Source organism: Patagioenas fasciata, chromosome 5 (assembly GCF_037038585.1).
Source record: "Patagioenas fasciata isolate bPatFas1 chromosome 5, bPatFas1.hap1, whole genome shotgun sequence".
Taxonomy (NCBI): Eukaryota; Metazoa; Chordata; class Aves; order Columbiformes; family Columbidae; genus Patagioenas; species Patagioenas fasciata.
This window is the reverse complement of record NC_092524.1, coordinates 68,139,597-68,151,650: the sequence shown is the minus strand read 5'-3', so window position 1 is coordinate 68,151,650 and position 12,054 is coordinate 68,139,597. Positions and strand designations below refer to the sequence as shown.

Sequence of the window (12,054 nt, the reverse complement as noted above, 5' to 3'; positions counted from 1 at the left end):
ACTGAGAAGCAGAAGTTACAGTTTCTTTTCATCCCAGAAGCAGATTTTGGTTCTCTGAGCACAAAGTTCTTAGAGGGAGGAAAAAAAATCACACATCTCCACTCACTCCCCGTTATCCCCAGCTAGTCTGGCACTGTACCTGCTCTGAAACGTTTTCCAAATGGGCCAGAAGAGATTGGGAAGTTTAAAAAAAAAAAAAATCATTAAAAAAAAATAAATAAAGCCCCGAATTCCTGCAGCTGCAATAATTATGAATATTGGTTTTGGCAACTTTTCCCTGAGCTGCAGAAGTCTGAAGGCAGAGGCAGCTGCACAGTGTGTGCAGGATTGCTCCAGGAAAGAAGGTTCCCCCTTTTCCCCCCTCTCAGATCCAATCTTTGCAAGAGCCATTCCGACACATTGCTAAGCTAAAGGGAAATTCTCTTTGATAAAGCGGTGTTCCCAGCTTCTGGGTTTTAAAACCTAAATCTATATTCAAATCTGGCTGAAGGTGTGTTCTGGGATTTATGAAAGCCTCTTAAAGGGGTAAATTTACCAAACCGTGACAAAATCATCACAATCTTACTTTAGACATCTGAAGTGGATGAGAATTTTAAAGAGACCCTTGTTTATTTAAGTAACACTGTCCAGCTCTGCCACTTGTTTTATTGGCCGCGTGAATTATTCCCAACTTCTCAGGCTGGGGAGCAGAGGGCGGTGGGGGGGGACAGAGGGAAAGGCTGGGATGGCAGCAGCTCTGCTCACCGCCCCACGGCCGGGCTGCAGGCAGGGATGTCAGCCGGGCTTCCAAACCTGCTCTCCCAACCACTTTCTGCAAGCACTGAATTTTATTTCAGCCCTCTGCCATAACCCGGCTTCCTCCAGCCCTCAAACACCCCCCCCCCCTTTTTTTTTTTTCCTTCTTTTTATTTTTCCTTTTTCCTCCCTCTTTTATTTTTAATCGATTTCGAAAATATCCTCCTGGTCAGGATACACGGGAACGAATTATCTCTCTCATTCTTCCAAGGTGGATTAAGGTTATTAAATAATATGTGGGGGCGGGAGACGATGGCAAAAGGCGGAGGAGGAGGGGGGCGAAGGGGGGAGAGGGTTCAATCGGGATATTTATTCCTGGTGCTCTGCTAAAGGAGAGGCTGAGGGGTGGCGTGGCCGTGCCGACATGCGGGGAGGTGAGAGGGAAGGATTTGCCCTACGCGGATCTCTGTGCAAGGGTTGCAGAGGGGGGCAGATGCTGCAAAGGGACTCGGGGGGGAGTTTGCAGCCACCTCTCGCTACCCACAAAAACAAAACAAAACCCAAACAAACGGAACCACAAAAAGTCGCCCCCCAACAAAGTCTCACGGGTGTAAGGAGGGAACTAAATAAAATAAAGCCAAAACAAACCACAACTCCAAAGGATGCAGAGGTCAGGGGTTCCGGGGGGGAGAGGGGGATACCAACCGGGGGTACCCCGGCTACCAACTTTCCGCGAAGACGCCTCGCAAAAAAAGGCAAAGAAACAACAACAAAACGGTCAAAGTGGGAGCGGCTCCGGCGGGCAGGGCTGCGGCTGCTTTTGTGCTGATTTTGTTTGTTTGTTTGTTTATTTGTTTAATTTTCCCTCCTGTCCCCTCCCTCCTTCCTTTCTCCCCCCTTCTTCCTCCTCCGCTCTGGGAGGAAAGACAACAAAAACAAAAAAACAAACCCCACAACGCCCAGCCCCCCCCACCCAGCGCAACCCCGAGCATCCCAAACCTGCTCCTGCAAACCGGCCGCACCGACAGCACTCGGGATTGCGCTAAAGTCCAAGGACAACCACGCTGGATTGCACGCAGCCAGGCTCAGAGAAAGCCACAAAGAGGCGAATTAATTGCTATAACTTCATTAACATAGGTCACCCCATTAAAATGATCGAGCCGCTGCATTTTCCCCCCTCCCCTATTGTTAGAAGTGAGGAAAGTGTGTGAGCGCTCCCTCCCTCCGACCTGAGCTACCTCCGTCCTCCTGCCTTTCGCCAAAGCTTTTATTTTCGGGTTTCTTGGAGCCGGGAGAAGTTGAGGGGGACGGGAGGTGCGAGAGGCGCGTTCCGGTGCCTGTCCCCGGTGCTCTGTGGCGGGACCCCCCCCGCGGCCCTCCTCACTCCCCCCTCCTTTGCTGCACAGAGTTTCTTGCGATTAAAATACGTGCACGTCCGTATTCGCAAATTCAACGCAGCGCCGCTGCCTGTGTCCCATTCTACACCATCATCGGTATATATCTTTAGAAAAATTGAAATGTGTTTATATCCCCCTCCAGGTGACTCGATTCCCCTCGTCCCGGGGACATTTGGCCTCTGGGAGGCCGACCGGGGGGTGCGGGCCGTTCCGCGGGTGCGGTAGTGGGGAGCCAGGGCTGAGGGAACCCTGGAACCCCACTCTCCTCTGTCCCGGGGGGGGTGTCTCCCCTTTGCTCCCGCGGGTTTCCTCTCTCCCAGCTTCGTGCTGCTCAGCCAAGGGCCCCCGGCAGGCTCCATGTCCCCCCTTCCCAAATATTTACTTATTTATTTTAATATCTTTTGATGTTATTATTATTATACTTCCCCCAGCTTTTTACTGTCCCTCCCTTCCTCTCCTTCCCCGGGCAACACACTAACGCCATCGCTGCTGTCCATCCCATTAATTCGTACAATGACTTCACACGCTCCGCTCCATAATGTATATTTTTAAACCGAGCAGGTTCTTTTAATGTATATTCTCGTGTCATTTCGGTGGCTGTTATTTCTCGCTTGATTGTCCCCCCGGTACAGCAGCGGCCTGTTTTTTCCTCCCCCTGTTGTGTGTTTTTATTATTTTCCCCCTGGCTTAGATGTGTCAATCACTCTCTCCCTGCCATTGGTTGGAGAGTTTGCGTCAAAAAGTTGCCAGAGAGGCGCTTTCTCAGCAAAGCTCCCCGAGAGAGGTAGAGACCTCAGCTCCAACGCACCCTGCCACTATTATTAAAAATAAAATCATTTGACCAGCTCCGGCACCGGCTAGATCTGTATGTACCGAGCCCAGACCCCGAGCATCCCTGCATCCCTCTCCTGCACCATCCCCTCCCCTTTCTTCCCCATTTATTCTTCTTTTTCAAACATTTTTTTCCTTTCCCCCCCAGCCCCCCCCCCCCAAACCCGATGTCGTGGGCATGTGCATGCGGCGAGCTCTCTAACCTCCTGCTTTGTGCTTTCTTTCCCAGCTCAACCCGACCCCTGAATTTGGCGAGGATCCGGGCGGCAGGTTTCACCCCTCGCCCCCCAGCCCTGCCCGAGGTTCGCAGGTAAGTCCGACCCTTCCTCGGGGGCATTGCTGGGCGGGCAGAAACACAGGGGAAGGAAAATTTAAAATTATTATTATTATTTTGAAAACATTATGTGTGCGGTGGGGAGGTCAGTGTGTCGGTAGCGGTGAGCAGGCGGCTCCCCGGAGGAGATGCGGGGCTGCCTGGGGGAGGCCGGGCCAGGCCGGGCGGAGGAGGGAAGCGGCTCCGGGTCGAGGGCAACCGGAGGCGACGGCGACCGCTCGGCCCTCGGCGAGGACTGGGAGCTGCTGGATGAAAAGGAGAAGGGCCAAATCCGAGAAGCGGGGAGGCGATGCCCACCGCCTCCCCGTCCCCCCGACGCCGCGGCCGGGCAGAGGTTGGACGCGGAGCCGCTCGCTCCTCCGCGGGCAGGCGCGGTTCTTCACCGCGATTTCGTTAGTTAGGTACATGTTGGTTTTATTTTTAATTTCCGCCTCCCCTCCCGCCCCCAGTCTGATCCTTTCGACTTTGGTTCTTGTCTAGTCCCAAAATGGACTTTTAAGTTTAAAATTAGAAATAACCGGGGAGGAATTTATCCCCTCTGTCAGTTCCTGCCTGAGACACCCCCTCCCCCCTCCTCCTCTTTCTTGCGATGCGGACACAGCAAAGTAATTTTGAGAAGGTGTCTTTGAGCACTCGTTGCGGTCGGAGAATTGGGTTGCAAATAGCAGGGAGAAAAATCTTCAAGGCTTTTGAGGACGGAGCTTCGTGGCTCGGTGTTGGCGAAAAGGATGGAGAGAATGGCATCCGAGTGGGAGGGGGCTGGAGATGTTTTCCACCTCCCTTATTTTGATTTTATTTCATTTTTTAAGCCGTGGGAAAGCGCTTCCCAAAGACACCGATCGGGTATAACGCGCACTGCTCCCGCCCCGGCCTCTCTCCTCTGAATTAGACCGCGCTGACAAAGAGAAAGTCGGGAAAGTCCTTGTGCACCGGTACAAGTTTCTTTAGAGCTGGAAAACCTCCTTCGCTGTAGAGATTTCTTTAGATTTCAGGTCCTCCGAGAAGTTGAATTTTATTATTTATTTCTTACGAAAAGATGTAACTCCAGTTAAAAACAACAACAACAACAAAAAAAAAACCCCAAAACCATAACAAAAAAAAAAAGGGCAGTTAAAAAATGCGAGCGAGTGGCGGTGGGGAGGCAGAGATGGGTCAAACGGCTCCGCGGCGGAGGTCGCTGCCCGCCGAGCCCGGTTCCATCGCTCCCGACCGTCCCTTTCGTTTGCGCGGCCCAGAAAGGACTCGGCGGCCGCGGAGCTGCGCGCAGGTCCGGGGGGGAGGAAAAGCGGGGAACTGCGCAGCAGAGTCAATAGCGGGTCCATCCCCGCCGCCTTCACACCGGGGGAAAATCCCGGTGTTAAGAAATATCAAACCAAACCTTCCCACCGTTTTGGGGGCGGGGGGAGAATAAAAAATAGTTAAGAAATGCGGTGGAGCGCCGTACGGGCAGGGAACCGAGCTCTCGTTTGCGAAACAAACCCGAACAAATTCCTTTTTCTATCTCGCACCTCCGTGGGAGCCTCTCCGCGCTGCTCCGCGGCCCGGTGAACCCCCCCGGACCGTCCACGTCCCCCCGCAGCGCGGCCAAGGGCAGAGGCGCAGCCTGCGCTCCCGGCCGCGGATCGCTGCCCTGCATTAATCAACCCGGGCGATCAGCGGAGCTGGGGCCGGTGGCCCGTAATTAGGGAGCGTGTGCCGCCCGGATTATCTCGTTAGTTTATCAAGAAAACATTTATTATAATTAATTCTCGGACGGGGTAATTATTATTGAGCGAGGGCAGAGCAACTGGTAGCCGGGCTCTTTGCGGAGCGGGAAGGGGGGGAGGAGGGGGAAAGGTGACAGATTGCGGAGCGGAGCCGTTGCTCCGCGGGCTGCGGGGCGGCCCCGGGATGCGCGGCCGAGCGGCTCCGCGGGCGGCCGCGCTGGGCTGGTGCCTCGGCGTGATGCCGCCGAGTTCAACAGAATGGAGGTTTAGGGTTCGTTTTGGTGTTTGCTTCTTCTTTTTTTTTTTATTTTTTGTGGCTTTGTTGTATTTTTTTCCGGGGTTTTTGTTTGTTTGTTTGGTTTTTTTTTTAATTCGTTTTTAGGCTGGTAGCAAAACCAATTTTGCTCTCCTACGTATTCTGCGCCGGGGAAAACGAATTGGCGGCCGAAGCCGCCCCGAACACCGGTGCGGAGCGCGGGGTTCCCTCCTCGGCAAAGCTGCTTCTCTTCAGCCTCCCTCGCGGGGGGCTGTTAAAAAAAGGGCCCGACCGTGCGCTTTATGCGCGCTCACTCCGCCGCTCAGCGCATCAGAGGGCGGCAGAGCCCGCGGGGAAAAGGGGAAACTCCGAACCGCTGATAACCGGCGCTAACGGGGCTGGTGGGGCCGGGCGGGGGGGCATAGGAGCCCGAGGATCCTACAGGAGCCCCCCGGCAGCTCGCAGCCCTTTCGGGTCGGCGGCTTTGCTCCCTTGTGTTCTTATCAGCTGAAAACACAGAGTTTTGGGGTGTTTGAGGAAGAAAGTTGTGCGGGAGCTCGTTTTTCCGACGGCCATCGGCAATGGAGGGAAGGGCAAGACTTTATCCAAAAAGACAAAACAAAAAAGGTTTTTTTTTTCCACGGGAAAACAATCTTAACCCTTTCCAGAACGCCGGGCTGGCCCCTTGTCGGCCATTTTTTGACGGAGTGTGTGTTTGTGTCCCCCCACTCCTCGCTGCAGAGCGCCCGGCCCGGCCGGGGCAGCGAGCGGGGACCCGGAGGAGCCGGGGCCGGGGGGAGCCGCTCGCTTTCCCGCCCGCCGGGGCCGGTCACCACCGAGGTGTTTGTTTAGCTTCAGCTCCGTCATCAAGAGTTTCTTGAAAGCCTAATAAATCTGTTACTTGCCTCCAAATCTAATTACCCGGAGTACTAATTAGGTGCAAATGGCCGGTGGAAATTACTGCAGACGTGGACTGATGGTGGTAGAGCAGAAAAGTTTGTCTCTTCTCGAGCGGGATGCTCGAGCGGGCATTCGAGCTCTGAAATGCAGCAACGTCGGGGGGAAGGGAAAGGGGGGGAGGAGGTTTGAATGTTGCCCAAACCTGGGGTAATTAAAGTCCTTGCAAGAGACTAGGGGAGAGATAGGTTTCTTGAATTGTTTCTTTGTTTCTCACCCTTGGGCTTTGTTATCTGCATTATTTATTTAGCCGAGGGGTTCTTTGTGTCTGCCGATGGCCCCAATCAAGTTTTGCTTGAGACAATTAGCCGGTGCCCGGCCGGGAATCCTATGCAAATGCCCCGGGCTGCTGTACAATGCGGGCAGTTGAAGGCATGGGGGGGTTTTGTTCGGACAGTAATTACTGGCTGGGATGTGCCCCCCCGCCCCCTTTCCTCCTCGACCTTTTTTTTTGGGGGTGGGGGGAGAGAGATGCGTTTATCTAGTCAGTCTTTCCCAGCTCCCAAATCCGGCTGGGGTCCGGCTTTACGAGCTGGAGGATTGACGGGGAAAGGGAGCGGGGATAAAAGCTGGGGGGGCAGCGAGCTGGCCTGACCTCCCCCTCTCTCCTCTTTGGCCTCCGCAGGCACCTGGCGGCCCCCCCCGCCCGACGGCACCCCCCGGGGCAGGCAGGACTCTCGGGCGGCTCCCCCTCGCCCGGATTTCGGCCAACTCTCCACCCCGCCACAACTTTAGCATGATGTCTTATCTTAAGCAACCACCTTATGCAGTCAATGGCCTGAGTCTCACAACCTCGGGCATGGATTTGCTGCACCCGTCCGTCGGTTATCCCGGTAAGCCACGTTTTTCTCCCTCTTTCTCTTTCTCCGCTCTCCCCCTTTTTTTTTTCCCCAAGGGGTAGAAGCCGTTGGGGTTTTGGAAGCACAACAAGCCCGAGGATCATGATGGCTGGAGCGGGTGGGAGATGGGGGGTCCCCACCTTTGTTCTTTCTCCCTCACCCTCAACTTTTCAGACCCGGGGAAGGGTCTGCAAAGAGGGGACACCCTCTTGCTGGAGTTGGGGGTGTCAGACGCTCCGGATCCATCCAGGGAAGATGGGGAGGGGGCAACGGAGGTGGGATCGTTGCACGGTGGCGCCTGAGAACTGGGGTGCGAGTCGCCTAGGAGAAGGGGGGAAAATGGGGGCGCCCCCCTGGGGAGCGGGCTGGAGGGGCCACAGTGGGGTGAGAAGCTGCTGACTGACAGCCAGGGCCTCTGGCTCCTTTCGCAGCCACCCCCCGAAAGCAGCGGCGGGAGCGCACGACCTTCACCCGGGCGCAGCTGGACGTGCTGGAGGCCCTTTTTGCCAAGACCCGCTACCCTGACATCTTCATGCGGGAGGAGGTGGCATTGAAAATCAACCTGCCCGAGTCCAGAGTGCAGGTAGGAAACGAGGTGCCCCCAGAAACCTGTCCCCCACCTCCATCCTGGCGTGCAGGGTTTGGACTGGTCCGTGGCTGGAAGGAAGCGGGGCGGGGTGGTGGTGGTTTAGAGGATGGGGTCAGTCCTGGAGCCAAATCAAGCCCCTGTGAAGTGAAAGAGGCTCGTAGATGGGTGAGGGTGCAGGGGGGATGGAGTGGCAATTTGCCTCCCCAGGGCCCCCATTCCCCCCTGTGCAATGGGGGTGGGATTGTGCAGTTCTTAGGTCCCAGCTCTTGAGTCTTCTCCATCCCTCCCCAGCCTCCTCAGCCTCTCTGATCCCAAAGAGGGATCCCTAGCACCCTCAGGCTCTGCACCCTGCCTTGCCCTCGCTACTGAATCCCAGACGATCCTTCAGGTGTTTGGGCCTCTTGCGGCTCCCACAAAGGATCCCCCCTTCTCCAGGGATCCCTGCATCCTTGGAGCAGGGCCAGACTGGGATCCCATTTCACCCCAGTACAGACTAGGGACGACTTCTCCCTTTGAAGGGACTTTGATGAGAGAGGGGATGCCTTGGTGGAGGAGACCCCTCTCCTGGGGCTGGGCTGTGCCTCCTCTGCGGGCAGAGCACTTTGGAGGTGCTGCTGGCAGGGCAGGAGGATTCTGCACCCAACACGGATCCAGGACACCCCTGCAGCTGAGTCAGGGCAACTCCAAAGCCATCCCTCCCCCTCTCCTCCATGCGAGGCTTCCCGAGGCAGCGTGATGCCGTGTCCCAGGGAAGCATGGCTGCTGGGGACAGGGATCCCCTGCGCTACACCCCAGCGTTCTCCCCACAAAACTCCCCAGCACTCCTCTTCCCCAGAGCCAGACCCCTTGGTCCCTGCTGAAAAACAGATGAGAGGGGTTGGGAGGGCTGGTCCTGGCTGGGGGTGAGAGCAGAGAGTCTATTTAGAGGGTAAATGAGGCATCTTTACCCCCTACCCCCCAAATCCTGCCTCTGTTTCCCTAATTGTTCCCTCCTTTTCTGATGCTCTATTGTTTCTAATTAAGGGCTTGACTTCAATAGGCCTTAAACGGTGATTCCTGGGGGTCTCCGGCTGGCAAACAGTAAAGAGGCAGCACTTCCCCCACCCCTTCCCCCCAAAAAGTGACCTTATTAAGCAGTTTGATTTGCCTATTTCCACTTGTTATTACTGCTAATGATCTCAGGGAGGGGGAGCCCCGGAGCTTTTCTTTGCAGCAGCCTGCAACCCTCTGCTCGCTGGGGAGCGCTTTTAGTGTCCCCTCCCTGGGGAATTCTCCCCGTCACCATCTCTTTCCCCCCTTGGTTTTGCCTTTGCATCGCTAACACCAGGTTTTTTCCTCTCTCCTTCCCCATCTCTCCATCTCCAGGTGTGGTTTAAAAACCGCCGGGCCAAGTGCCGGCAGCAACAACAGCAGCAGCAGAATGGGGGCCAGAACAAGGTACGGCCAGCTAAAAAGAAGAATTCACCAGCTCGGGAAGTGAGTTCGGAAAGCGGGACCAGTGGGCAGTTCACTCCCCCCTCCAGCACCTCGGTCCCCACCATTTCCAGCAGCAGCGCCCCCGTATCCATCTGGAGCCCAGCGTCCATCTCCCCGCTTTCAGACCCCTTGTCCACCTCGTCCTCCTGCATGCAGAGGTCCTACCCCATGACCTACACCCAGGCATCAGGCTACAGCCAAGGATACGCTGGCTCGACCTCTTATTTTGGAGGGATGGACTGTGGATCTTACTTGACCCCTATGCACCACCAGCTTCCAGGACCGGGGGCCACCCTGAGTCCCATGGGTGCCAACGCGGTCACCAGCCACCTCAACCAGTCTCCAGCCTCCCTCTCCACCCAGGGCTATGGAGCCTCCAGTTTGGGCTTTAACTCCACCACCGATTGCTTGGATTATAAAGACCAAACCACCTCCTGGAAGTTAAACTTCAATGCTGACTGCTTGGATTATAAGGACCAGACATCGTCATGGAAGTTCCAGGTTTTGTGAAGAACCTTTGTGATAACGAGAAAAAAATAAAACCGCGATGAGAACGAACAGGCTGGGCTGAACGCTCCAGTTTTAGTCAGGTCTTGGTTAAATTAAAGAGAAAAATAACTCAACGGACAAACAAATGAACAAAAAACACAACAGCAACAAGAGGGGGACAGTGTTGTGATCCCGTTCGGACTCATCTCCTGCTCAGATGCTCTGGAAAAGGAATAATAAAGAGGAAAAACAGAGGAGGAAGGCCTTAAACGGACAGATCATTTAGTGAGCAGAAAGCAGACAGACCCATCTGTGTTCTTTCTAGTTTTAGGCAATTGTTGGGTTTCTTTGTTTGGAAGAGGTGGGAGATTGTCCCACCTATGGGCCAGTTTAAAAAAGAAAAAAAAAAAGTCAAAAAAAAAAAAGTCTAGGTTTTTATTTCTTTTTTTGTGTGTGCGTGGAAAGATCCTTCACCCAGAGGTTTCCAATGTGTTAGCCAACCCTCGGTTCAAATATTCGCAATGGACAGCATTTCTCTTTATCTCCCTCTTTTTCTCCCTCCCTCTTTCTTTTTCTCTCGAGCTCATCCAACTGTTTGACGCCCAACTCGCTCAAGTTGGCACCCGGAGAACTTGGTTCAGGGCTGTGTGGGTTGTGTGACTGATTGTCCTAGCTGCACTACTTTATTTAAAGATTAAAAACAAAAAAAAAGATAATGTTCATAAGGAGTCAATATGTAGTTTTTAAGAGACAATCAGTGTGTGTCTTATATAAATGGTACATCTGTGGTTTTTAATCTGTGCTAGACTTCAAAACTGTGATCTCCTGTATTGTATGCAACTATGAACTCCGCACCAGCGGGAGTTCTGCTGTGATTTAAATAGGTTATAATTATAAGTGAAATTCAGAGCAACTGAGTTACCTATTATCATATTTTAAAAAATAATAAAAAATATATATTAAGAAAAAAAAAAAAGGAAATACACAAAAACACAATCGCCTTTCACCCGAGGTGAACTGCACTGAAACTTTTTACCACAAACTCTCTCAATGAAAGAGAAAAGACCGAAAAAAAACCCCACCCGAGGACATTAAACTCCTCTCCGGGGCTCACTTACTGCTGGTCACGCCGGCGGTAACTGTCAAATCCAACAGGACTTTGGGCAGTTGCTCTGACCTGGATGAATTTAAACCGAGAAATTCATTGTCGTTTATGCTTGCAGATGTTAACTGAAAAAAAAAAAAAAGATATATATGCATAAACCTTTTTTTTTTTTCTTTTTATTTTTTTTCCTGGATTTGGCAGATATGTATAATTATATTAAAATGGTTCTAGCACACTTGATGGTTGTCTTCCATTTTAATCGCATCCGGCGAGTGGCGGCGAGGGGCGATGCCGGCTGCCGCAGGGATTTCTCGGTCGCAGGCTGGCACGGGGGACCAGGAGGGTCCGGCTGCTTCTGCGGGGCCAAGACAAAGGGGGTTTTGCCGGTGGTGCCCTCAGGTGCAGGAAGCAAAATGAAGGGAGGATTTTTATTTTGATTATTCATTTTTTAAAGCGAAAAAAAATCTGTTATAATCAGATCATGGATAATGTGATCTCCCCACAAGCTTTTTCCAAATCTCATCGTGGGAAGGGATGTGTTTGCTCTGTGCTCTCCTGGGAGGTGCGAGGTCCCCGGTTGTGTTTGAGGAGAACCCTAAACTTTCCAGGCTGATGCAGGGAGTAGAAGGTGGAATCTGGGAGCGATCAGGCAGGATCATCTGAGCAGAGGTGCTGGGGAAGTGGGGGGATCCGTTTTTAAGCTGCAATTCCATGAGCTGAAGCCACAACGCCCTGTGATGCAGGATCAGGCTCTTCCTGAGCATCCCTGTTCTTGGTGGCTCTTTCTCTGTTCTTCTCCCCCTGACCCCTTCCCATGGGCATCGCCGGGGTTGCCTGAGCCCTGAACTCAATTTGGATTTAACGCAGCAAATAAATGAATCTCTGGAAAGCCAAAGAGAGGCTGAAAAAGACACCATCCTGCTCCCTGTCAATGGCTGCACCCCACGGCTTGTCACCAGTACCCTCCTGCCTGCGTGTCACCTGGGGCCACCGTCACCCCACTGCGGTGCTCAGGACCAGGAAGCACCAACGCCACCGCTGCCGGCCACCCCTCGACTTCACATCCCCACATTCCAAAGAGTCTGTCCCCTCCTCGGGCACCGGCAATCCCTCTCCTTCCCACGGTGGCATTTATGCCCCCCGCCACCGCAAGCAGAGATCAGCCTTTAAAATAAACACATTGGCCGGCTTCGCACGAAGGCGAATTTTTACGCCCGTTTTTGTCAGACAGTGATTTTCTCTTTATTTAATGTTGTTTTTTAATTTTTTAATATATTTTTTTAATGGGAGGATATATGCAGGGAGGGTTTTGGAAGCACAAAGCAGCGCAAACACTGGGG

The 12,054-nt window shown here is 53.4% G+C and overlaps 1 protein-coding gene and 1 long non-coding RNA gene across 9 annotated transcripts in view; one reads left to right on the top strand and one right to left on the bottom strand.

The window, feature by feature from the left end:
* The window catches only part of LOC139828150 (uncharacterized), a 98,618-nt gene extending 97,939 nt beyond the window's left edge, over positions 1 to 679 (bottom strand). For 5 of the 7 annotated variants that reach the window (XR_011739468.1, XR_011739469.1, XR_011739471.1 and 2 more), the window contains exon 1: positions 3 to 679. This is a non-coding gene — a long non-coding RNA (uncharacterized lncRNA). The remainder of the gene's footprint in view (positions 1 to 2) is intronic. The other 2 variants (XR_011739470.1, XR_011739472.1) reach the window with 1 other exon arrangement.
* A 2,170-nt stretch (positions 680 to 2,849) lies between these two features.
* Positions 2,850 to 10,949, top strand: OTX2 (orthodenticle homeobox 2). Of its 2 annotated transcripts, XM_071809812.1 has the most exons (5): positions 2,850 to 2,997; positions 3,193 to 3,273; positions 6,842 to 7,049; positions 7,487 to 7,638; positions 9,010 to 10,949. In XM_071809812.1, the coding sequence occupies exons 3-5, from the start codon at positions 6,953 to 6,955 to the stop codon at positions 9,628 to 9,630; spliced, it is 870 nt and encodes a 289-aa protein (XP_071665913.1). In that variant the 5' UTR covers positions 2,850 to 2,997; positions 3,193 to 3,273; positions 6,842 to 6,952; the 3' UTR covers positions 9,631 to 10,949. The 2 variants fall into 2 exon arrangements, with proteins under 2 accessions (XP_071665913.1, XP_065695766.2); XM_065839694.2 differs by lacking the exons at positions 2,850 to 2,997; positions 3,193 to 3,273 and adding an exon at positions 5,183 to 5,274.
* The last annotated feature ends 1,105 nt before the right edge of the window (positions 10,950 to 12,054 follow it).